The 27,273-nt window shown below is 47.5% G+C and overlaps 1 protein-coding gene across 6 annotated transcripts in view; it reads left to right on the forward strand.

Moving 5' to 3' along the window:
• SH3PXD2A (SH3 and PX domains 2A) overlaps positions 1-27,273 on the forward strand; it is a 221,233-nt gene that overhangs the window by 63,499 nt on the left and 130,461 nt on the right. For 4 of the 6 annotated variants that reach the window (XM_037001249.2, XM_037001247.2, XM_037001248.2 and 1 more), the window contains one exon: positions 21,519-21,594. In XM_037001249.2, the coding sequence (XP_036857144.2) occupies positions 21,519-21,594 (76 nt within the window). Of the gene's footprint in view, positions 1-20,953; positions 20,973-21,512; positions 21,595-27,273 lie in introns of those variants that run through there. The other 2 variants (XM_037001251.2, XM_073240481.1) reach the window with 2 other exon arrangements.

Here is a 27,273-nt window from a genome sequence, read left to right on the forward strand (position 1 = left end):
AGGGTGGTTGGAGACCCCTCTGTGTGTGCCCCTCAGGGCTCTGGGCTGTACCTGCTCCTACCTCCATCCCATGGTGCAAAGGGGCCAGGACCAAGACAGGGGAGACAGGCCAGAAAAACCTACCAAATGTAGGGAACTCAAAACTGTGAGACTTAACCCATTTATGAACTGTTTCGTGCAGTAGGGACACTGGGCTGGTTCGGAGCCCCTAGGTTTCTGGCTAGAACCAAGGTAGGGTGGGGGTATAGAACTGCAGATCCACCCTTTCTACACGTTGGAGTTGCCAGGATGCAGACCGGGCCGTCTGGCTCTGGAAGTCTCATGCTAAACCCCTTCTGCCATTGCCACTTGTAGCTTTGATGTGACCCCTGTATGGGCCAGAGCACTGCAGAGCTGTCCTGGGACGCCCTGGAATCTCTGAAAGGGTGCTTTCCCTCCCTTGCTGGAAGGCTTCAGCTACAGAGCAGGTGGGCCCAGGCTGGGGAGGGTTGTGAGTCTCTGTGTTAGTCTCCTTTTCCCCACTCTTAAGTCTTGGACTCTCCCTGTGGTGTTTTCTCTGTCTCTTTCTTGCCCCAGCTTCTCTGTTTATCTCCTCGCCTCCCCAGGGGTGTCTAGAGTCTGAGCCTGTCTCCTTGGCCTTGACCCAGCCCGGCTTCTGGAGGCCATTTCTCTTGTTCTGGTATGTCTGGCCTCTCTCGTCTGTATCTCTCCTGGTCACATTGGTGCCGCGTCCCAAGCAGGAGCTTGGGAGAGGGGCAGGGTGGAACCTGGCCCTGGCCTGTGCAGGGGTGGCTGATGGCAGTGAGTGAGGGGTCTGACAAGTCTGCACCCTTGGAGGCAAAAGCCTGTGGGTGGAGTGGAGCGCTGCCCTCAGGGGACTGTGGGGCTTCCAACTTTGCCTTTTTCCTGACAGTGGCTCTTATTTGGGCATTAGAATCAGGTGTCAGTCTTGGCACCCTGGGGGGAAGGCTACCCTACTCCAGAGGACACCCACGATGACCAGCTGTTAGCTCTTCCTCCTCCCAGAAGTGACAGGACTGCACTCTCCCTTCCCTGGTCCGTGTTGTGCCCAGGCCCCATGAGCACAGGGGGCTGGCAGCGCTCTCGGGGCTTGCCCAGGCTGCCCCAGAGGGCAGGGCTCTGGGTTCCCATGGGTGGGCCTGGGGCACAGAGGGCAGGGACCTCAGGCTGGCTCTTGCCCTTCTCTGGCTGAACAGAGGGGCCCCTGGGTTGCGTCTGTTTGTTCCATCACCTAATTGCTCCCCACCCCATGCTACTAGTCCTGTAGGGCCACACCTGCCCCCCTGCTGTCCCCGCTAGAAATGGCTGAGCAGTGGGCATTTGCCAAGGAAAGGGAACAGCTCTGGTAGGGTCAGTGTGGCCCTCAGAATACTCCATGTGTCCCTGCAGTGTGGCTGAGTGTTCCTGTAGCTTCTATGTGACCTGCAGTCCGATCTCGGGCTGGAGACTCTCCCGCGCCCACTGCCCCAGTCTGAGTCTGGAGCAGGGTGACCAAGCAGGAGATCTGGGGAGGACCTTCCTCTCGGGTGGGCTTGCCAGCCCCTCCTCCTCTTGGGGAGCCCCCACTGGCAGGGGAGCTGTGGACATTGCCTTGTGTTGCTGCCTCCTGCTGCCTCCTGGTTTCGGTTTCTTGGGGAGTTCGTTTATCTTAGTATTCCTGAGAGGCTCGCTGTTTGTTCAGTGAGGTCTCTCCAGGAGTCAGATGGGGCGGCTCACGTGCGGGGCCTGCGTGGGTGTTGGGGGGCTGTCGGCTGATGCTGGGCACTCCTCAGGCATTGGCCCTATTTCCCAGGTGGAGGACCACTTGCCTCCAGAGAGAAGGAGGGGCAGAGAGTGGTTATTTTTAAGCAAAACACACCTTGGCCCTGTGCAATAAAATGAAATTGTGTGGTTTCCCTTGGTAGTGCCACAGGCAAAGGGGCAGGAACTCAAATGGTGCAGAGGAGGTGTTCCAGCAGGGAGACCAGTATGGGCAGAGGTATGGAGGGAGGCAGGGTGACTTCAGGCACAGGCAAAGGATGGTGAGATCCCTGCTCTGGTGAGGATAGAGCCTGAGAGGCAGGCACCCCACAGTCCTCAAGCGGCCAGCCCTTTCTCTCCTTACACTGCCTCCTTCTCGGTGGGCAGCTGCCGTGTTTATGAGGAAGCCTTCCTCCCAGAGGAAGCCATCACCTGGGGCAGCAGGAGGGCTGCCACCTGGACAAGTGACCTGCAGCTGGGCGCCAGGGGAGGACGCGGCACTCTGCAGGGGACTTTTCCTATTGCATTTCCTGGCTCCCTGGGGGGAGTCATGTTCTGCCCCCAGGAAAGCCTCATTAAACAGAGCTGGCTGTGCAGCTAGAAGCCAAAGACTGGCCCTGGGTGACGTGCCTCCTTTGTGGGCTGCTTTCTAGGGCTCCCTGTGACAACCCTGTCCAAGGTGTAGTTTTTATTTTGAAGATTTTTCTCTTTTTCTGTCTGGTCCCCCCCTTGGCCTTCCCTTCTGCAATGTGAAGAGACAGTGGGAAGCCCTTGGTCTAACGGGGCTCCAGAAAGAAGTTACAAGAAAAGACTCCTGTAGGCTACATGGCCAACCGCACTGACCAGGCGGGAAGCCCTTGCTGCCATCAGGCCAGATCAGGGTACTTGGGCTGCCTGGATCAGCTTATTATGAGCACCTGAGATGCCAAAGGGATTCAAATCGAGTTGGGACCACCTCAGATCTGGCCAGTCATGTCCTATATCCAGTCCAACAGCAAGTCTGCCCGTGCTCTCAGACCCCTCAGAATGTAGCCTGGCTCCACCCTCCTCCTGTCCGCCTGCTCTGTCCCCACTGGGTGCAGCCCCCTCACCTCTCACCTGGGCACCTGAGCCAGCCTCCTTAGAGATCTTCCCACCTGTATTCTTCTTGTCCCACCAACCAGAGTGATCCTTTAAAAACATCAATTAGATCACATCACACCCACATTTATAACCTTTCTAAAAGCCCTCCTCTCTCTCAGGATTAACTCCTAACTACGTGTCCTGCCGCCTGACCTGTGTGGTGGGCCGCCCCCTGCCCTTCCAGACTTGCCTCCTGCACCCTCCTTCACTGGCTGTAGCTCACCGCTCACCTGCTTGTTCCTGGGGGGCCAAGCACAATGCCGCCTCGGGACCTTTGCTGTTGCTATTCCCTGTGCCTGTGACTCCCTTCCCCCAGATTAGTGCTCAGGCCTCAGCTCACAGGGCGCTCCCCAGGGGTCCCGCAGCCCTGCCACATTGTCATATTCTATTGTCTTTGAGACACTTATTACAGTCTGTCCTTATTTGTCTACTTGTTTATTATCTTATTCCCACTAGAATGTGAGCTTTAGGAGTGTAGACCTTCTCTGCTCATTAGCTTGTTTTCCAGGGCCCAGAACAGTGCCTGACACATAGCAGGTGCTCAGGAAATCGCCATTAAATACATAAATGAATGTTTGGCAAGCTGGTGCAAAATGCAGGGAGTCACATGAGCCTGAGGCCTCCTTCACTCTAAAGACAAGTTCTACTGTTTAGTTCCCATTCCTCCTCCCGTGTGTCCATTTTTGCTTAGAGGCTGGACTTCCAATTGGAAGCACTTGCTAAAGATGAGCTGGAATCCTTGTGACAGAGAAAGTGAGGGCTTTCAAATTTTAAGATGCACAATAGCTACTTTATGCAGATTCTAATTCAGCAGGTCTGCCCCGTGGCTTTTCAGGTGATGATTCGGTTAGATTCAGGATCATACCCCGAGGAGCAAGGGCTTAGAGTTTTAGAAAGGTACATTTCAAGTCCTTCTCCACTCCTTTTTTTCCCTTCTGTCCAAATGTGATCTCTCCTATTTGGTGGTAGCCCTTTGTGACCAGGGGGAGTTTGGCCTGGTGGGTGTGGGCTCTGTGTGAGGAACACTGTCCAGCACCTCCAGAAGCGGCCAGGGTGTTGCGGGCTCCCTCAGAGAGGTGGTAGATTGCTGTCATGGAAGTCTCCTGTGAGCTTGGTTCTGGGTCAGGGCTGCTGATGCCTGTGTGGGGAGGAGGAGCCCCTCCCTCCAGTTCAGTTCTGTGTCTGTGTGCCGCCTACAAGCTTGTGGAACCAGGATCTCAAGTTAGGCCTCATTCACGTATGGTGACTTCTATAGGCCATCTGGCAAGTCCTCGTTCCCCACCCTTCATAGTCCTTCCTGGTGGTGCTTGGCATTCTAAATACTGCATGTGTGATTTGGCAGATAGGGCAAGGCCCAGGGGGTGGGAGTGGGGGGTTGCCTAGCTGTGGAGATAGTTCAACCATGTAGGGAATGTAATGCCTGACTTGAGTAGATCTAGGGGGGTTCTGCATTTTGTATTAAGTCTCCCCTCTTTCAGTTTGGTTCAACACATTGAAACTAACTGAGCTCCTTCCTTAGTAATAGTCAGGACAGGCTAACTGCCATGTGACAAACGCTTCAGTGACTCAGTATAGTAAAGGTTTATTTCCTGCTCCTGTCATAGACCAAAACAAGTTACTGAAGGGCTGTGCTCCCGGTGGTCATTCAGGACCCGGATTTTCCAGTCTGTCCACTCCATGCCCTGTGGATCTTTCTATACCACCAGCAGAGGGGGAGGACAGAGAGTATGGGGGATTGCAGGGACTTAAAAACAATTCTCTATCAAAAGTAAGGCCCAATTATTATTATTTTTATTGAAGTGTAGTTGACATATAATGATATTAGTTTCAGGCATGTAACATAGGGACTTGACAATTACATACATTACAAAATGCTCACCATGGTAAGTGTACTTATCATCTGTCACCATACAAACTTATTACAATATTATTGACTCTGTTCCCTATGTTGTAGTTTTCGTCCCTGTGACTTGTTTTATAATGGAAATTTAACCACTTCACCCATTCCGCCCAGTCCCCTGCCCCTTCCTCTATGACAGCCACCAGTTTGTTCTCTGTATTTATGAATCTATTTCTATTTTTGTTTGTTTGGTTTTCAGATTCTACATATAAATGAAATCACATGGTATTTGTCTTTCTATATGACCTATTTCACTTAGCATAATACCCTTTAGGTCCATCCATATAGTTACAAATGGTGAAGTTTCATTCTTTTTTATGACTCAGTAATATTCCACTGTATATATGTACCACATCTTTATCCATTCATCTGTGGATGGACACTTAGGTTGCTTCCATACCTTGGCTGTTGTAAATAATGCTACTTGAAGCAGGGAGATTTTATGGGTTGTGTGGAGGAAGTGCACAACACCCCTGCTCATATTCCTTGGTAGGCTGGGAAATGTAATCTAGCTGTGTGCCAGCTATGTGTCAGACACTGTGATGGACAGTAGGCATACCAAGACACAGATGTTGCTTGTAAGAAGCTCATAGGCTTTTCAAAATAGGCAGATGTTTAAATAAATAGTTATAACATAGTAGTGACTGCAGTTCTAGAAGTATGACCAAACTACAGAAGCAATTTAGAGGAGGAAATAAATGAGGGATTAATATGTGCAAAGGCTTCATGGGTGGTAACAGCACATAGGGTAGAGCATTCTGTGTAAGAGGAACAATTTGCAAAAGCACAAAACAGCATGAATGTGGAATAGCATGTTATGTCCACCACGTGTTAAATATCTTGTTATATTAAGACCACAGGGAGCTGCTGGATTCTTCCTGGAGACCCCAACCTTCTTCTTTAGCTTATTCTCTTGTTTTTCCTTTGGCATGAGACTTTGTAGGGGGTGGAGGCAGGGAGGGTTGAGGGTGAGGCCTGGAAGTACCCTGACTCCTCTGGAATAGAGAAAAACTAGGGAAAGGAGATGCTTGGAGAGGGGAAGGAGGAAGGCAAGGATGCTGGATTGCTGATTAGAAGTGTCGCTTGGCTTCTTTCCAAGAGAGAACAGCGTCAAGGGAACATCTTGGGGGCCAGCTCCAGAACGCAGGCTCAAACAGCAGCCTGGGCCCAGGGCCACCAACAGTTTGCCTTGGCTTCATCCCTGCCAAGAGCAGGCTATCTTTGTCCCAAACGTTGGCATCATTTGATCCCACAGTGGCTATGGCATCTTGGGGACCACAGTTCTGAGCCACTCGGAGGGATGATCGGGAGGAAAGTTATCAAGAAACACTGGGGCTAGGGGTGCGGTCCACCTGGGAAAGAAGGTGGAGGTTCATTCTCCTTCTTTCCCCCTTCACCTTCCTCGGGGCCTCTTACTCTTTGTCCATGGTCCTTGGAGGTCCATGTGGGAGAGGAAGGTGCTGGGCAGCTTTAGGGTGGGGGGTTGGGGTTATAAACCTTGGGAGGGGTCTCTGGTGTGCCTAAGATATAGAAGGATACGTAGAGAATTCTCCCCACCCCCTGCAGAGGGAACAGGATCACCTCAGCCAGGACCCTGCTGGGAAATAGGTGTGCACAAAGACACGCACACACACACTCATGGGCAGACTCCTTTTAGTGGGGCTTCATCCTCTGTGGGGCAGTGTCACTGCTGACACCATGGGCCATGGCCAGCACCAGGATCTCTCTGGCAATCTGTCCCACACACAGATGTCTCTTTAACCACTGTTCCATCGCATGTACTGGCCAGACTTTTCTTTCTAGAATTCCACTTTCACAGGGTTACTTCTCTTCAGCAACCCCCAGGAGCTGCCTGTTGCCCAGAGGAGGAAGTCCAAGCACTCGCTCTCAGATGACCCCCTCCAGCCCCACTCCTCCTACTGCCCAGTACTCGTGTCCCTGCCCCGGTGCCCAGTACCTCTAGCCCTGTACTTCCCTGGGGATGAGAGGGAAGAGGGACCAGCAGGTAGCCCAAGGCTGACACGCTTGGTGTTTGGAGGGGATCGGGGTGTAGCCCCAGCTCTGCAGTAGGAAATCGTGTTCCAGGCTCAGAGTCCAGGGGAGCGCTACCCGTTCTACCTAGAGCCAGGCTCAGAGCTAACGGAATCCAGCATCTCTGACCAGGTCACCAGCTTTCCAGGCCGTCAGCTGCCCTAGCACCATGCCCTTCCCTCTTGGCCAAGAGGGGCATGAGCCATCTCACGTTGGAACAAAGCACAGAGCCTCAAGAGGTAAAGGCTGTGAAGTGACAGGTGACGGATCTTGAAATCCTTTCAGCCATTGAGAGTGAGGACAGGGTGACCTGGTTGACAGCCCTGAGCAGTTGCCTGGAAGCTGAAGGGCTGCAGGAGAGAGAAAGGTACCCCTGGAGTCTCTTCACCTTGAAAAAGATGACCCCATTTATCAAGCACTTAGAGTAAGCCAAGCACTGTGCTCGTCTGTTATATCAATCCACGTACCACCATGGGGTGGCTGTTTTTACTCACCCCACATCACAGATGAGAAAACTGGGTCCCAGAGAGGTTAAGTGACTTGGCCAAGGTCACATAGCTAGGAAGAATAAGCTGGAGTTCTGACACTGAAGAGCTCAAGCATATCACCAACTGGAGTACTAATAGTGGTGAAGCAGTGCCAAGAGAGGTGACTGCTTCTGGTGGTTTCCTCTGTACCTGGCGTGGGTTAAAGCACTTTACACATATATTTTCCCTTTTCAACTCTGCATCAGCCCTCAGGGAGGAGGATAATAGGCTTAACCCCATTTCACAGATGAGTAGACTGAGGCTCAGAGAAGTAGGAATAATTGCATCTGGCCTTTGGCAGCACTTTCTCATGTGTGTTCTCCTTGGATCTCCACGATACCATTGGGACAGGGCAGGTACTTCACAGATGAGGCCACTGCTGCTCTGAGAGGCCAAGTCCTCACTCCAGTCACCCAGCAAGCCTCCAGGCTGGTACTAGAGCCCTCCTCTCTGGACTCCCACACAGTGCTTTCTCTGCAGGCTGTGGGTCAGCACAGTGAGGGTGCTTGGAATGGGTCCACTGGGTAGTTACAGAGGGAGAGGGGTATAGCCACCAGGCTGAACGCCTCCTAGGCTTGAGCTTCCCCTGGGAAAGCTCCATCCAGCACATCTTTGCTTCCTGTGCTCTGTGTGCATCTTGCTGTGGGTGTTGGGCTCATAGCCTGGCCACCATGCTAATGTAAAATACACCCCAGCCAGCCCTCGTGCACCTGGTAAGCCGCTGGGAAAGCGAGAGGCCTCCTCCCCAAGTCCAGCCCTTGCACACCATCTGGTAAGCTCCTGGGGCCCCTGCACACACCTCCCAGACCCATCTGCCCCTCATGGGTTCCCTGCTGCCTCCCTGACCTCAGGGCTGTAGCTTCTAAGCACTTTGCCTGGCATTATGGACACAGGCTGATGTCATAACGAGTGTTGATGATGATAAAATGATAATAATTGCTAATGTGTTTGGGGCACATAGTCTGTGCCAGCCTCTGTGCCATGTACTTTACATGTATATCGCATTTAATCTTCTTGTCCATATCAGCCTGGTTCTCTCACTGTCCCCATTTTGCAGATGAAACTGATTGGAGTCCAGAACTGACAAGCTGTGTACCATTTACTATTATTATTCACATTTTCCAAAATGTTGTGTTGCATACCACTGTGATTTCAGGAAAAGAGTTTTGGTTATATATGAGGAAATACTTTATCTTCCAATATTATGTGTTGTTTTCATATGTTGTATTAGGGGCTGAAGTCTTATGTGTCCCCCAAAGTCTGTATGTTGAAGTCCTAATCTCCAGGAACTCAGAATGTTCCTTTACTTGGAAATAGGGTTATTGCAGATGTACTTAGGATTAGGGTGGGCATCCTTATAAAAAGCGGAAATTTGGCTGCAGACATGCACACAATAACATTGTGGGACGCTGAGGGCAGAACTACAAGCCAAGGAACTCCAAACACTTCCAGCAAGTCATCAGAAACCAGGAGAGAGGCCTGGACGGATCCTCCTGCAGGGCCCTCGTGAGGAACCAACCTGCCGACACCTTGATCTCAGACTTCCAGCCTCTGCAACCAAAACACTAAATATCTGTTAAGCCACTCTGTCCGTGGTACTTGGCTGTAGTGGTGCCGAGCTCTAGCACAGTTAGAATACACACACACACATGCACACCAGTACACGATTTCCTAGATATTACTCCTTGGGATGTGGTTTATGATAGGCTGAATAGTAGCCCCCAAAGATGTTAACATCCTAATCCCTAGAACCTGGGAATGTTACCTTATATGGAGAAAGGGACTGTGCCAATGTGATCAGGATCTTAAGGAGTCTCCTGGATTATGCAGGTGGGCCCCACGCAGTCACCAGGGTCACTGTAAGAGGGAGGCAGGAGAGCCAGATGAGGTGTGGCGATTGAAGCAGAGATTGGAGAAAAGTGCTTTGAAGACGGAGGAAGGGGGCCATGAGCATCATCTTCCCCCATTGCGTAGACAAGGATAAGTGCCTTGCAAAGGGTCTCTCGGTCAGCTGGTGCAATTTGGAGCCCAGGCTCCAGACTCAAGTGCTCTGCTCAGTGTTCTTTGTGGGGCTGTCCTTGGGGTGACAAGGAGAGAATTTTAGTGATTCCTCTCTAGTCCACGTTCATGCTCTGCTGGTTCTTCATACTATAGAGTCTTAGGATCCTATTGTCTCTCTCTTAGAGTCTCCCTATCTTTTTATATTATGGTGAAATATGCATAACATAAAACTTTAAAAAAATTGTAGTAAAGTATGCATGACATAAAACATAACCATTTTAACCTTTTTAAGTGTATAGTTCATTGGCATTAAGTGCATTTACATTGGTGTGCAACACTCACCACTATACTTCTCCAGAACTTTTTCATCTTATTTTTTCCTTGAAGGCCTAGTGTCTTATACCTTCTGGGGATTAATTTGTCTCTAATAAGGGTGTCAGAACCCTTCAAAATCCAAAGGTTTGCATCTCTTGAAGGTTCCTTTGATTTTGTTTGTAAATTCATATTGGTTGTGAATATTAATGGTTTTATTTTTTTACTTCTTAATCTTTATGCCTCATTTATTTTTCTTTTGTTATTACCTTGGCCATGACCATCAGTACAAAGAGGAATAGAAGTAGTGATAGTAGACAGCAGCCTTGCTTCATCCCAATGTTTCTTCACTAATGATTGGTAGGGTAGGCAAACATTTTCAGCTATTCTTTCTAATTGACCTAGAGAGTCAGTGCAATCCCAATTAAAACAAAAAATCCCAAGAGGCTTTTATTTTGTAGAAATTAGCATTTGTTAAAGTATGTGTTTGAAAATGCAGAGGACCTAGAATGACCAAAACAGTTTTGGAAAAGAAGAAAAGGTTTGATTTCTTCTTAGACTTAACTAAAAACCTCTAATAACCAAGGAACATGATGGTGGTGTCAGGATATATATATCAGTGGAACAGCATAGAATCCAGAAATAGAGCCTCACATATATAGTTTATTGATTTTTAACAACAGAATTAATGTAATTCAGTGGGAAAAGTATATAGTCTTTTCAATGAATTGTTCTAGAATGATAGGATATCTATACCCCTAAAATTATATATTGAATTTTGGTATTTAATTGGAGCAGAGAATTCTGCTGAACACATCCCCCTGCAAAAAAAAAAAAAAAAAAAAGGATTTGCTAATAATAGTTTTAGAGGCACTCTTCTCTTCCTCCCAAATATATTGTTTTTATATCTTGATGTGAGATTTCAGAGTTGTGCCACCATTCTGAGAATCACTAGACACCAAGGGTGTGCTGAGCCCTGCCCCAGTCGGGCGGTCAGCACCGGGCTGGCCACTTGGGGTGCGGGAGCAAAGAAAACATGAGAGGCGAGCCCTTCTGGGATGGCTGCGTGATGAGTGCTGCGAACTCTCCTGGTGAGACCCCACAAGTGGTGAATGTTATTTTTTTTAAATTTAAGTCTCTGAAAATAGTCCTACGGTTATACAGCAAATGAGGAAACATTTATTTTTAAAAATCTACTAGGTTTTAGTAAGAATGGCTAGAGTCTGTGGCATTTGAGCCACAACTGAGCCTACCTCCAGCCCCCAGTCTCAGCTTGACAGGGGCTCTATTCCAGGCCGGTGCAGCCCCGAACACCGGGCTTCCTCTCCTCCCAGTCTAGGGCTCCTGTAGTGATTATAACAATTATTGGGCTCGTAACATATATAAATGTAATGTGTATAACATTAAAAATGCAAAAAAGAAAAGAATACAGCTATATAGAAGTATTTCTATATCTCACTGGAATTAAGTTAATATAAATCTAAAGTAGCTTCTGGTAAGGTAAGATTTATACTATAAGCCCTAGAGCAACCATTAAGAAATAACTCATTAAAGAAGTTACAATATGGTTCTAGGAAACAAGAGAGCTACAGTGACTGTACTAATATCGACAATATAGATTTTAAAACAGAAGTGTTAGTAAATAAATGGAAAGACATCCCATGATGGTGGGTCGGAAGACAGTATTGTTAAGATGACAACTCCATAAATTCATCTACAGATTCGATGCATCCCTACCAATCTCAGCTGGCTGCTTTGCAGAAATTGCCAAGCCAGAACAATTCTGAAAAAGAAAAACGAAGTTGGAGGACCCACACTTCCTGATTTCCAAACTTACTACATCAAGAGAATGACAAGACAAGCCATAGACAGGGAGAAAATATTTGCAAAAGTTGTATCTGATAAATAACTGTTATGCAAAATATACAAAGAACTCTTAAAACTCAGCAGTAAGAAAACGAACAACCTGATTAGTAAATAGGCAAAGATAGAAAAGGCACCTGACCAAAGAATATCTAGAGATGACAAAGAAGCATCTTTGCCATCGCAAAGGTGCTCAACATCATACGTCATTAGAAAAATCACAAATTAAAACAACGAGATGCCACTAAATGCCTGTTAGAATGGTGGAACTCAAAACACTGACAACACCAAATACTTGCAAGGATGTGGAGCCACAGAAGCTCTCATTTGTTGCTGATCAGAATACAAAATGGCATAACCCCTTTGAAAGAGAGTTTGGCAATTTTTTACAGAACTAAACCTACTCTTACTATACAATTCAGGAATCACCCTCCTTGGTATTTGCCCAAATGTGTTGAAAACACATGTCCATGTAAAACTTGTGCACAGATGTTTATACCAGCTTTTTTCATAAACTAAAATTTGGAAACAACAAAGATGTCCTTCAATAGGCAAGTAGATAAATAAACTGTAGTAATCCAGACAATGGGAAATTATTCAGTGCTTTAAAAAAAGAGCTATCAAACTGTTAAAGGACATGGAGGAACCTTATATGCATATTGTGAAAGAAGTAAAAGAAGACAATCTGAAAAGGCTACATACTGTATGATCCCAACTCTGACAGTCTTGGAAAAGAGAAACTATGGAGACATAAAAAAAATCAGTGATTTCCAGGGGTTAGAGGAAAGGGGATGCATAGGTGGATTGAGGGGATGCATAGATGGATGGGGTACTCTAAGGCATTAAAGCTATTCTTTATGATATGATAAGGATGGATTTATGTTATTATACAAATGTCTAAACCCATAGATTGTACAACACCAAGAGGGAACCTTAGAGTGAACTATGGACTTTGGGTGATAGTAATGCAGGCTCATCAGTTATAACAAATGTACCTCTCTGGTCTGGGATTTTGATGTTGATGGAGATCCAGAGGGTGTGGGATCAGGGGTATATGAGAACTCTTTGTACTTTCCTATTTTGCTGTGAACCTAAAACTGCTCTAAAAATAAATTCAGTTAAAATAAAAAACTTAATACAAAGCTATGGTAATCAAGATGGTATGGTACAGATAAAAGGATAGCATGAAGGTCAAAGGAATAGAACTGAGTCCAAGAATAAACCCATACATTTATCGTGAACTGATTTACTACAAGGGCACAAAGACCATTTCAAGAGGTGCCTTCTCTTGGGCAATGAGATGAACTGGTACAAAAATTTCAAGACTGTGCAGGACTGAAATTGTGAATACCAACAGGAGTACTGTTGGAGTTCAAAGAAAGGTGGTGTGACCTTGGGCTGGATGGTCAAAGAAGGCTTCCCAGAGTAGATGCCACTTGATAAGCCTATCAAGAAGGAAGGGAAGTGGGGAGTACATATCAGGCCACAAAAGATGAGAACTTTAAGAAAAGCCACACGTATCATTATTGTCCCTCTCTGTCTCTGTGGTTCTCCTACTGTGTCCCCAACATCTAACCCAGGGACTGGTAAGCCCTCCGTCAGAGGAACGGACAAACTAGTTCTGAGGTTTCCCTTGATCTCTCGTGGTTCCCAAGTGTACTGGGTGGCCTTGCCTCTTTTCCAGGTCAGGGAACCCACCAGTCTCTTACAGTAATATTCCTTTTGTCACATTCCTGAGCTGGAACGGTGACAAAGATTAGGGTTTGAGGATCGGGGCCCCACAACTGGAGTTACTGGAAACTCCACCCTCTCAGAAGGGTGAGGAGTCAGCCTCTTGGGTTACAGATGTGCCCCAGCTGGGCTTGGGGCCCACCCTTCCCTCTCCCCAGTGTTTATTGCTGCTCAGCCCTGCTCAGCAAGAGCTGCCGAATCAGCTCCTCTAGCTGCGGCCGGCTCTTGGAGCTGAGCTCCCTGTGTCTCTCACACTATCCACCCTTTAGATAAACAGCCTGGCGTCCTCCGTACGCTGCAAAGTTCTGATGTGGCTGCAAAGGGCTCCATTAGCCAAACGCCTCTTACTCCAAGATGGACCCTGGCAGTGGGCCCTGCTTTTCTTCCAGCTGAGTCAGGCCCTTGCTGGAGCGACAGCAGAATCCACCTCCCGCCTGAAAGGGCGGCCACAGCAGAACTCTCTGCTGGGCAGAGCCTTTCTTCCTCACCGCCTGCACCCTCCCCCTCACGGAAGGCCAGGGCAGGCTCCTCATGAGCCAGCCCCCTCAGCCTTCCATGTGAGTGTTTTATCTATTGAGTTCAGCCCTGAAAACTGGGCGCCAACCAGGTTCTTTGCGCACACCCCCACCCGCCCCCACCAGAACCATCTCCTGGATGGGGTGATGATACTGGCCATCAAACACGGCCTCAGATGTTTATTCCACCACCCACCTCTCTGCTGTACTATGCATGGGCCCAGACGCTGAGCCATGCGGCTTTGCAAGCCCCCCCACACTGAGTAAACTCAGCTGGGCCTCCTTTATTTGGCTTGCTCTGGAGTCTGAGCCAAGGGTTTTGCTTTCTTTGAAAGGTGACCTGTGGGCAGAGAAAATGTCACTGGCAGCTGGTTACGGTGCTTCCTTTTCCTGTGACTGGTGGGCCTTGGGGAGGGTGGGGAGGGCAGACACCAAGGCTCTCCTGGCTTGGCAATGGTGGTGAGTGAGGTGACAGACATGACTGGGCTCAGCACCTGCAGGCTAGGGGTGGAGGGGGACAGGCCAGCTGGGTTCTCACAGCTCTGGAGAGGCCCTGTTGACCCAGTACTCTCAGAGGATGGGTCTTGGCCTCAGGGGGACCCTGAATAAGCTGGAAGAAGAAAATCTATGACAGAAGGAGAAGGAGGCAGAAGAGAGGCCAGCTGCAAAGCATCCTCCAACAGGCCTCAGCAGAGAAAACTCAAATCTGCAGAGCCAGCAGATAGGCCCTGCCTTCTAGGCATGTCATCCCATTGAGGGAATTTAGACTTCTCCAGGCCAGGGAAGGCCAGGGAATGGGACCAGACAGAACTGGCTTCACCTCCTACAGGAAGCCTTCCCTGACCTCTTCCTTCAGCTTGCACAGGATCCTGTTCATATGTCCTCACATATGATGGATGATTCTGCATCACTCCGGAACTTATCTGTCTCTAGCAACAGAACAAAGCTTTCCAAACTTCCAGATGGGGCCTAGGGAACTGCATTTGTAACAAACCTTCCCCCATCCCCAGATGATTCTGGTAGGTGCACACTTCAAACTACACTTTGAGAACCATCTTGGTTTAGAATAGCCTGGGGCATTGAGATGAACTGGTACAAAAGTCACAAGACAAGACTGGATTACACTCCCCAATTTCAAGCTCTCTTACAAAGCCACAGTAATCAAGACAATTTGGTACTGGCACAAGAACAGACCCATAGATCAATGGAATAGGAATAGAGAGCCCAGATATAAACCCACCCATATATGGCCAATTAATATATGATAAAGGAGCCATGGATATGCAATGGGAAAATGACAGCCTTTTCAACAACTGGTTGGCAAAACTGGCCAGCTACATGCAAGAGAATAAAACAGGATTATTGTCTAATTCCATATACAAAAGTAAACTCGTTTGGAACTCAACCAAGAATTAGGAGAAGTGCAAGTTGCAGCGCTCCAAAATCTTGGGACTACAGACTATCTACTGTTAAAAGAACATATGGGATGTGAACAGTTCCCAGGAATGTGTTATTTTAAATTGTCTGATTTTTCTCAAACTATTCAAATTCAGTTAGACAATATCCATCATATCATAGATAAGTTTTCACTAATACTTGGGGTGCCTAACTGGTTTTCTTGGTTTCACTGGAGATGGCTGGTAATTGTAGGTCTGCTTTGGTTATGTAACTGTATTCCTATTATGTTAATGTGTGTGCACAATTTAGTTAGTAGTTTAAAACCTATACATGCTTAAGTTACTCTACAAGAAGATATGTCAAAGAAATAACCAATCTTCCCATGTTTTCTTCCGTCTGCTACTTCTTTAGCTTTTCTTCTTCCCTTAAATAGAATTCGTGCCTCATATCGAATTTACTGAGTATCATAATTCTTCCAAGTGGTAAAGATACCTCAAGATAAATACTGGGCATAAAACCCACAGGGCATAAATCTGCAAAGAAGTAAAAAGCTAACCTTTTCAAATAATATGGCTTCTCTCTCACTTACCAACTTTACATCTCCCTGTATGGCCCCGGAAGATGACTGGTTAGCCAGAGACGGGTAAGATTCCTCAAGGGAGGAACAACCTAAGACAGGCACAGTCGCAGGGGGGCCATCAGGTGAGAAATTGGGGATCAACAGAGATGAGGCTTAGAACCTCACCCCCCCTGTTTTGAGAGAAATCTTCTGCATCCGTGGGTGTTTTGTTGCCCTTGTCTAGCCTGGATTAATACTTAGTCTACAGGCACACACCTGATCATCTACATTTGCTCTCTTACAACACTAAACTATGTTTTCTACCTTTATCTTGCATCTACCTACCACTTCAGCATTTTATTAAAAATAATAATAATAATAATAATAATAAGGGAGAAATGTGGGATTCACATATAAATCAACTATAAAAATCAAACGAATATTCATATCTGACCTGATTGTTTATAGTTCATAATGCATGATCAAAACTGAAAGTTTCTGTGATGACTGCCCTTGTACTGTTCACCATGTAAGAACTTACTCACTATGTAAGAATTTGTTCACCATGTACGAACTTGTTCGTTGTGCTTCAGAAGATTGGAGACTGATGAGAATTAGGCTTGGGGTGGATTAATGATTGTGCATTGAGTCCCCTGTACAGAATTTTATTGTTGTTAACTGTTAACAACCATTTGACCAATAAATATGAGAGATGCCCTCTCAAAAAAAAAAAAGAAAGAAAAAAAATATTTTATGAGAAATGCAGTGTAGTTCCCCAGTTCCAATAAAAGTTGAAAAATGAAAAAAAAAAGTAAACTCGAAATGGGTCAAAGACCTGAATGTAAGTCATGAAACCATAAAACTCTTAGAAGAAAATATAGGCAAAAATCTCTTAAATATAAATAAACATGAGTAACTTTTTCCTGAATACATCTCCTCCAGCAAGGGAAACAAAAGCAAAAATGAACTCATGGGACTACATCAAACTAAAAAGTTCCTGTACCACAAAGGACACCATCAATAGAAAAAAAGACATCCTAAAAAAAAAAAAAAAGACATCCTACAGCATGGGAGAATATATTCATAAATGACATATCTGACAAAGGGTTAACATCCAAAATATATAAAGAACTCACACTCCTCAACACCCAAAAAGCAAATAACCTGATTAAAAAATGGGTGGAGGATCTGAACAGACACTTCTCCAAAGAAGAAATTCAGATGGCCAACAGGCACATGAAAAGATGCTCCACATTGCTAATCATCAAGGAAATGCAAATTAAACCACAATGAGATATCACCTGATGCCAGTTAGGATGGCCAACATCCAAAAGACAAGCAGCAACAAATGCTGGTGAGGATGTAGAGAAAGGGGGACGCTCTTACACTGTTGGTGGAAATGTAAATTAGTTCAACCATTGTGGAAAGCAATGTGGAGGTTCCTCAAAAAACTAAAAATAGAAATACCATTTGACCCAGGAATTCCACTCCTAGGAATTTACCTGAAGAAAACAAGATCCCAGATTCAAATACACATGCACCCCTATGTTTATTGCAGCACTATTTACAATAGCCAAGACATAGAAGCAACCCACGTGTCCATCAATAGATGAATGGATAAAGAAGAGGTGGTACATATACACAATGGAATGTTATCCAGCCATAAGAAGAAAACACATTCTACCATTTGCAACAACATGGATGGAGCTGGAGTGTATTATGCTGAGTAAAATAAGCCAGGTGGAGAAAGACAAGTACCAAATGATTTCACTCATTTGTGGAGTATAACAACAAAGTAACACCAAAGAAACAAAACAGCAACAGACTTAAAGACTCAAGAAGGGATTCGTGGTTACCAAAGGGAAAGGGGGTGAGGGGTGTGGATGGGGAGGGAAAAGGGGATTAAGGGGCATTATGATCAGCACACATAATGTATGGGGGGGGCACGGGGAAGGCACAGAGAAGACACGTAGTGACTCTATAGCTTCTTACTACACTGATGGACAGTGACTGCAATGGGGTGGGGAAGACTCAATAATATGGGTGTATGTAGTAAACCTCAATGTTGCACTTGTGAAACCTTCAGAAGATTGTATATCAATGATACCTTAATTTAAAAAAGGTCACAAGAGTGCGCACTACTGAAGTTATAGAATACCAACCCAAAGTGCTGCTGGAGTTCAAAGAAAGGTGGTGTGACCTTGGGCTGGATGGTCAAAGAAGGCTTCCCAGAGTAGACGCCACTTGATAAGCCCATCAAGAAGGAGGGGAAGTGGGGAGTATATTTCAGGCCACAAAAGATGAGAACTTTAAGAAAAGCCATACATATCATTATCATTATTGTCCCTCTCTGTCTCTGTGATTCTCCTGCTGTGTCCCCAACACCTAACCCAGGACTGGTAAGCCCTCCGTCAGAGGAACGGACAAACCAGTTCTGAGGTTTCCCTTGATCTCTCATGGTCCCCAGGAACATTAGGTGGCCTTGCCTCTTTTAATATGATAAGAAGCACACATGTAATTAAAATTTTTCCAGTAGCCCCTTAAAATCATAAAAGAAAACAGCTTAAATTATTTTGAAAGTATTTTTATTTAACCTGACATATCCAAAATGTTATCATTTCAACATGCAATCAATACAAAAATTTTGAATGAGATATTTCACATTCTTTTTTTTTTGGTACCATCTTTGAAACCTTGTGCATTTTACACTTACGAAACATCTCACTATGGATGGGCCACGTTTCAAGTGCTCAACCACTATATGTGACTTGTGACTGCTACATAGGGCAGCATAGCTCTAGAGCTTTGTCCCAAGTGTGGTCTGTGGACCAGTGGTTCCAGCATCACCTGTGAGCTCTATAGAAATGCAGGATCTTGGGACTTGCCCAGACATGCTGAATCAGAACCTGCATTTAACATGCTGGCAGGTCCTTTGCATGTGTGTTGAAGGCTGTGAAGCCCTGCTCTATCTAGATCTAGGTCATGAGCTCCTTGGCATAAAAGACTGTGATTTAACTTATTTCTAGCACTTAACAGAGGGCCTGGCATCTAGAAGGCACACAAAAGAGGTTTTTGGAGGAAAAGAATGAACGCATATGAATCCTGCCTGCCCCTACCCACTCCCCTTGGTACCATGTTCCCAATGGGTTGTTAGTAGGATCTCAGAATCTTAGGTCAGAAAAGTATTTAGGAGTCCAAGAAGAAATATGTTTTAGAGCTAATAGAAAATTTAAAGTTTCTGTATCCTGAATCCTTTGAGCCCCAATTTAGGTTAAGTATCTCAGCTTGTTGGGCACAGCTGGCCCCCTTCTTTCAGGAGGAAAGTGGTGTGATGAGGTCACATCATTCCACGCCAGCGCATGTTGCTGGGCCTGCCTGACTCCTCAGACATCTCTGTACTCTTCCTCAGAAATTCTATGGAGCCATTGCTCCAAGTCCCTAGGCACATACACTAGGTATTTATTCTCAAATTTCTTCCAGAAAAGATTTAAGGCAGGTATAAATATGCATAGATTTCAATAAAATGAAATAAAAATAGAAAAAGTATCAAGTATACATAAATATATGGACAAGGATGTTCACTAAGTATTACATATGATAGTGAAAAGTCAGAAACAACATAAATATCCAACAGTAAGGGAATATGTAAAAAAACTATGACCCATCCAAACATTGAAATCTATGTCACAAGAATGCAATGTGGAAGTATTCATTGACATGGGAAGATATTCATTATACAGTGTAAGAGTATTGATGAACTTAATTTGTTTACATGCACGGAAGAATGTCTGGAAAGGATCTATATCCCAAAATAGTAATGTTGCTTTTTCAGGGGGAGGGATTATGAGTGACTCTTGTTCTCTTTTTGATCACCACTGCCTCTGTAATTTCTGTTTTTTTCTCTCAGTGAGCATGCATTCTTATATAATGCAGTAATAACATATACAAAATAGAATATGATGAGGAAAATGAGAAAAGAAGAAAAAAGGAGTTCTGCTCTGCATAGAATTTATTTGAAAATTTTTAAAAATCCAAGTACAAGTTGATAGTGTTGCAGCCCAGTGGCTGTATTTACATGTAGCAGACGATTATTAAATGTTTGAGAGATAGATTTACAACACAGGGGTTTAAAAACTCATGAGCCAGCTTTTGTTAAATTTCAGTCTGTGTTCAGGGAAGTGAAAATTACTAATGGTGCAGTCTCTGTCTTGTTTTGAATGGAATCCCACGGTGACCTTCCCTCCACATGCAGGACCTAAATAGCTTGTGTATGTTGGATAATGACTGTGGGAGAGAGAACCCTAAATCATGTGTTAGAGCTGGGTGGGTGGGTGGGAATGTTCATATGTGCACACACACGTAGAATCTAGCACAGGACCACCACTCTCCACCTCCAGCACCAGCACTTCGGTCTGAGCCACCAGCACTAGATGCCTAACTGGTCTCCCTCCTTCCACCCTGTGGCCTATTCACTACCCGTTGGTAAGCCGTCCTCTCTATGACCTGGCCCACCTCTCAGATCTCATTGCCTATACCTCGGCCCTCACCTGCTCCACTCCAGCCGCACTGGCCCTTTCAGTCTCTTTGCACCTCCCTGCTGGAACATTCTCCCCTCGCAGTGTGACTTGCTGCCTTACCTCCTGTGGCCTCTGTGGAATTACCAGCTGATTCATAAGGTCTTCCTCAACCACTCTGTATAAAATACAACCCTAATCTGCTCCAGCACCTTATTGTCCTACTTCATTTTTCTTCATAGCACTTACCTCCCCAACATAGTACATCTTTACCTGTTTACTGTTTGTTTTTCTCCTCCAGAATGGAGGGCAGGAAGTGTGTCTCTTTTCCTTATTGCCCTTTTCTTAGTACCCAGTGCTCTAAGTAGGTGCCCAGTAAGTATCTGAAGGAAGGATTGGGTTTCAGATATCATGTGTTTGATCTTCCTCATTTTACCAATGAGGTGCCTGAGGCCAACTGAGAAAGCGTCCAGCCTTGCCCAGCGTCACACAGCTGGGGCAGCAGGGCTCGATCCTGCCTACTCCACCCAGCTCCATTTCCCGCCTGAGCCTCGGAAGGGACATGAACCACACGGGGGCCGTGGCCTTGTCCATCCTGTCTCCTGTGTGTTTTTCCAGTTTATACAGAATTTCAGCCCAGAATAGCAGAAGAAAAAAAACAGTTGTTCCTCCAGAACCCTGGAAACTCTTCCGGTGGGTCGGTCCCTGGAAAAACAGCAGCGATCTCAGGGTGGGAAGGTAGGAAACAGAGGAGGGGGTCTTCAGTAGTGGGGGCAATGGGCTGGATTTGGTTTTGCAATTAAAATAACATCTGGGTTTGTTTCCACAGAGTGGTTCTGGAAGGTGGGTGGTCTGTCTGAAGTATCAGGTGGGGCCTTTCCCCTGTCCTAGCCCAGGAGGGTTTGAACTGGTGGATGACTGAGGGGCTCACCCAGAGATGATGTATGAGAGAAACTGGGCCCTAAGAAGCCTCTAGAAACCCCAGTTGGAGCCTGGCCTGAAAGCCTGCTGTTCCCTAGCCCAGCATCACTAGAGGGCATCTCCAGACACCTTCCCCTACACCCCCTTAAGATTGTTCAGACACCCCCCTTTGATGTGCACAGAGCTCTGACCCTCTCCCTTCATGCCCCATGTGGTTTGTTAATCGTCTGTGAAATGAGGGATTTGAGGCACTGCTCCTCCGTGTGAGGACGGTGGGGCCTTGGAGCAGGAGAGTGGAGCGGAGAAGGGACTCTGAAAGCCGGTCCAGGCTTCTAAATCCTGTTCCTCTGTCTGTCTTCTCAGATGCAGCTTTTGGATAAGTTTCCCATTGAAGGTGGCCAGAAAGACCCCAAGCAGAGAATCATCCCCTTCCTCCCAGGTAAGCTTTGAATGGCCCCACTGAGGGCATAGGGGCAACCTGGGGAGGGCCATTCCTTAGACCAAGAAAAGGCTGGCTACTGTGCCACAAACTCTGGGCAGGGTGGGCCTAGGAATCTGTATATTAACAACTCCCCAGGGTACAGGAAGCCCCTGGTTTTGAAGGCCACTGCCATCACAGAGGCTTATCCCACCATTCCAGGGCCACCTGTGCTCTCCCTGGGCCATGTAACCTCTAAGGAGTTTCTTAGGCTCTGGGACTTTGGTTTCCTTTTTACAAAAAGCACAGAGAGATCTGGTTCTCCTATGAAAGGATGAAGACTAGCAGGCTGAATTCTTTCCTCTGATTCCCACTGTAATCATAGAGACCCTTAACTTGAACACACTCCCCATGTCCAATCTAGGATCCTCCTGGCACCATTATCTGGCTGAGGCTCTGACACATTGCATAACATGGCTTGTAAGTTGGCAGAGCCAAGCCTTGAACCTGGCTCTATCTGGCTATAAAGGCCATTAACCACTACAACATTTTGGAACATGTTTAAGGCAATTGATTATGTTGTGTAATTTAGAAGAAAATTTCTCAGGTGTATTAGGAACAGCTATTACAATGATGTCGTAATTGGTGTAAGGATTCATAGCTTAACAAAGTGCTTTTATATTTGTTATTGAATAAAAATCTCCATGCTGAGATATGTATTTTAATTTCTGAATCCTGTTCCCCTGTCTGGAGGGATGAAAATGTTGGGGCTTAGAGATGGTAAGTAACTACTCATAAAGGTGTAGAGCTGAGGTGTGATTCTGCTCCAATCCAGGCTCTTTGCTCTGAACCCTGTGGCCTATGCTGCCTCCTGGCTTCCGGATACTCTGCCATTCCCCAGTGCCAGTGGGCTGGGCAGATTCCCAGGGTAGCTTCCTTCACTGTGTGCTTCCTCCTGCCTCCCGGTTACTGCTGGGCCCTGAACAGTGGCCATCAGTGGTACCTTTGCAGGAAGTAGGGCATGCGTCTCATCACTCCTGGGCATGATGTCTGTCAGTCCTACTTGTTAACTTCAAAACATACTTGGGACACCTCCCCCAGAGAGCAGTTTCTCTTAGAAAGGTGCTCCACACATACCCCCATCCACAAAGGCAGTGCAAGACCAGAGCATGCATTGCTGTCTGTCCTCTGAGTCTTATGTTAAAGTTGGAGAGCGTTAATTTAGCCACCAGGAAGAAATCCATCCTACAGTTTGGACAAGACCAGAATCGCTTGGTGAGGCATAGAGAATCTTACCCCCGGGTCCTTCCTAGGAGGCAGAGGACTGCTTCTCCATCCCCGGCATAGGAATTAATGTGGGGGACTTTTGTGCCCTGACTAGCTTTGCACTGAATCTCGAGGGAATCTGAAATGTCCAATACCAGGTTTGTATGACCCTAGATGTTGCTGTAGTACAGTTCATGTGCTCTGCCCACCAAGGACCTGTGAGCTGGGACACCAGGGACACAAGTGTCTCAGAGCCAACATTGAGCCAGTGCAATGCCCTGCTGCCAGGGTGGCCCTGGCCTGGTGGCATGAAGGCTGCCCTTTACTCAAGGGCAGGCTTTTCCTCATGGCCAGTGCTCCAGGGAAAGCGCACCCCACCTTCATTCAGTTGGCGGGCATTTATGAGGCTCAGCCTGTGCCAGGCCCAAGAATAAGTGTCTGGGTGGCCTGGTGAATCAAGGGGAGACCTGGAGTCTTTCCTTTCATCTGAGGAACCCTCGAGCTAGTGAGAGAGACAAGACCTACTCCCTAATCAGAGGACCAGTTAAGGCAGGAAGTGACCCTCTCTACCACTGTGGGACTGGTGGAGTTCACTGTGGGCCGAGGAAGGCTGTGAAGGCCTCCTGAGAGAGGGGCCCTGAGCTGACCTCAGAGGATGAGGGGTTGGAGGGTGGGGCAAAATGCAAGGCTTATGTTCCACTGTTACCATAGTCTAGTGTCTGAGGAATCGGGCTGCTTGGCTTCCCCCCAGAAGCCCTGGCTCTGTTGGTTATCACAAATATTAACTTCTTTATGCCTCAGTTTCCTCATCTGGAAAACAGGGATGATAATAGTATCTGCTTCCTTGTAAGGATAAAATGAGCCAATGCATTTCAGCTGCTTAGACCTGTAGCTGGCTTCTAGTAGGTCCTAAATAAATCTTAGCTCTTATTATTACCAATTCCTGACATGCCTGGCATTTTACACAGAACACTCATGTATATATAAAATTGCATTCAATCCTCTCAGTGGGGTTATTATGCCCATTTTACTGACAAGGAAATTGAGGCCACGGTTGCATAATGGATTTGCACAGGCCACAAAGCCAGGAGGTATAGTCAACACTAGCCAACTCTTAACCTCTGACTTCTGGGCCAGGGCTCCCCTCCCCATCAGCGGCTGCTGTCCAGGAGAGGATAACTGAGTAGCTGCTGCAGGACTGAGGGCCTCTCTGAACTTCAGTTTCCTCTTACAGGATTGTGACAAGGATTAAAGGGATTCCTGGAAAGCGCCTTGCGTAGTGCCTGTCGCATGGCAAGTGCTCAATAGATGGCAGCTATTAATAAAGAAAGTCACCTGCCATCATGCCCCCCCAACTCCTGGGAAAAAGCAAGCACAGGGCCCCTTCCAGCCTCCATATAAATGTGACCTGTGCATAGGGTGACGTGGTGAAGAGGAGTGAGGTCCCTGCCCCACCCCACCCTTTTCCCCGGCTCTGCTGCCTATCTTGCCCCCCCGCCACCCCGCAGTGGGTTCTCTCCACTGCTTCTCTAGGACTTCAGATCAGATGTTGCTGGCCATTTGGAACCCCATCCTGGGGCTCCCAGGGCCTGTCTGGCCCTCCTCCTGCCCACCAGAAACTGTCTCAACCCCTTTCGTGCCCAAACCACTCCCTAACTTGGACAAGAAAGGAAAAGATCGAAGAGCAACGACCCAACACAATCAGAGCCAAGCTAGGAAGAGCCAGGTGGGCACAGGGGCTCGGACCCAGCCCACGGCCCCCAGGCAGAGGGCAGCCGCGGGAGGTGAGGGCGTCAGGGAGGGGCAGTGATGACCGCAGCCTCTTTGGGTCAGGCTCCCTGTAAGCAGAGCCTGCGGTGCAGTGCCTTTCGAGGGCTGCTCCCAGGTGGCCGCCCTAAGGCAGTGAGGGAAGCTGGTGAGGGCAGGGGAAGCTGAAGGTGGGTGCCCCCGCCCACCGGCACTGTCTTAGGACAGCGTTTATACTCCCAGTATCAGCCATCCATTGTCTGTGGGCTTCCCCGTCCCCCAGAGGGTGTGCAGCAAGGAGAGCCGAGGGCATGCCTCCAGAGAAAGGCAACCATGAGCCCCTAGCAGCGGTGAGGGGTGGGAGCATCAGCTGCTAAGGGGACTGTGGGCAAGGCACCTGCAGCATCTGTTACTTTACCCACACCAGCTTGAGTCTCTGTTTCCACGTCCTGCCTTTGCTGAGGGCAGCGACAGTCCCCTGCCGCTTCCCCCCAGGCCCAGCCTGGCAGCAGTAACCCAGCAGATACTCAGTTTGAATACACCAAGGTAATCAGCTGCCTTCACTCTTGCAACCTCAGGGTGAGGTAGCAGCCAGCCTCCGGGGCAGCTCTGCCAGCCTCTTTCCCCGCCTGGAATTTGAGAGCAAGGCGCACCCGAGGGGAGAAAGCGGAGAGCACCCATTGTCCCCAGGAGGTTGTCAGTTTTAGCCTCGGGGATGTGGGATGTGGTGTGCAGCTCAGCTGCCCAGGTGTGGGGACTGCGGGATGCATTGGGAGCATTTGGCCGGCTGCTTTGCTTTGACCCACTTAGCCACAGGCTCATGGCTGGGGGCTCATGGGAGTGTGACTGGCTCATGGAAGTGACAGAGGAAGCAGAGAGATAGGGAGAAGAGAGGGAATCCATGGCTCGTGTGGTTATAGGCTCACTCATCTGTCAGTCTAATCCTGGCGAAAAAAAATCCTGCACATGAGCCTTAAATCTTAGGACCTATACAACAGGCTTATATGTGGTGCATGGCCTGAGTTCAGGGTCAGCCTGTGGGTTTGAAGAGTGGTGAGGGCCCAGGTTTTCTATGGCCAGGGGCAGAGGCTCCATCCCAGGAGGAGATGGTGTGTTCAGCAGTGCTGCTGGGTGTGGGTGGGAGGCTGGGAGCAGGACCTACAGGGCAGTGAGGGGGAGCCGGTACTGTTCCCAGACTGTGGTCTGACATTTCATCAGTCAAATACTGTGTAAAGGTCTGTAGGGCAACTGTTTTCACTAGGGCTGGAACCTGCTTTCTGGGCCCTGGGGCTGAGAAAGGTGGCATTATCCCATCTTAGTGAGAAGGCATTTCCCACCGCTTAGCCACTGAGTGGCAGAGCTGGGGTCCTTCCCTCCAAGCCCCAGGTCTTTCCCTGGCCAGGAGTAGCTTCCACAGTCAGGTGCGGCTACAGGTTCGGCCCTCCTTTCTTGCCTCCACAGCCCAGGCTCGGCACCTAGGAGCTCCTACCAGAGGACCCGGCACCCTGGTGGGCCTCCCGGTTGCCCCTGCTGTCTCATGCTTCAGGAGCATACTGTGGGGGTCGGGGGAGGTGACCTGGACCTGCTGGGGACTCAGGTGACCTGAAAGGGCTCTCATTCCATTGAGTGACTGAGGTCATTGAAACTGAGTAATTGATTTTTTTTTTTTTGGAGTTAAACCATTTAGTTCATTATTATTTTAATATGGTTACAAACAGTATAGCCCCAAGGCTTTCAGAGCACTGCCTTTCTGTAATTATGAATAACAAGATTGGCTATTTCATTTTCTAAGTCACAGCACTTTTTAAAAACTGTTTATTCTGAAATACCATAGAACCGCAAGGTGTTGCAAAACTACACTCTACATTCCTCCCTCCAGCCCCAGTACCCTACTGCAAGGCAGGTGGCACGATCCCCTGTTGAAGAAGAGGTCAAATCACTTTTAGCCGTCACATAGCCACTGAGTGGTGTGCCCATTGCCTAACTCCCACCAATGGTAAGATCTGACTACAGTGCATTATCAGACCCCAGGAAGTTGGTATTGGCACACTCATCTAACTAGGCTGCAGAAGTGAGCAAGCGTCATTTTATTGTAAGGAAGGGAGAATGCTCGTAAGCAAACAAGCCTGCTGGTCTTCGGGAAGGAGGCAGGAGTTTGACAATAGTCCCTGAGAAACTCCATTCCTGGGCCTGACCTCCTGGCATTCCCACCTTCAACAAACACAGGGGGCGAACCTTGATTTACATTAAGACGTGTTCCTGAAAACCTCTGTGCAAATTCAGCTCTTGGGAACAAATCATATCATCTTTTCAGTGTCCTAAATACTTAGCTATTTAAAAGAAGCATGTGATAAATCCCTTTGCAAAGCAAAGCACTCGTCTTTTTTTTTGAAGTAATTCATCTTTCCTGGTTTACATTTCTTTTGATAATTTGGGGCTTCTTCTAAGTTTGCTGGACACAGGGCAGGCCTGGAGTTCAGGGACTGGACAGGGCCATCAACTCCAGTAGGAGCAGAACTGCTCCATTCAAGAACTCGGAAAGGCCCGAGGTTTTACCCTGTCTGCAGGCCCATGAAGTTAGCTTATTCCAGGTTTGTGGGTGCTGGCAGAAAACCCAAGAATACCAGGTTGGAGACAAAAGTTTATTTCAGTACAACCAGCAGCGTGGGACATCAGTTCCCATGGCCT

This window comes from Manis javanica, chromosome 7 (genome assembly GCF_040802235.1).
Source record: "Manis javanica isolate MJ-LG chromosome 7, MJ_LKY, whole genome shotgun sequence".
Lineage (NCBI taxonomy): Eukaryota > Metazoa > Chordata > Mammalia > Pholidota > Manidae > Manis > Manis javanica.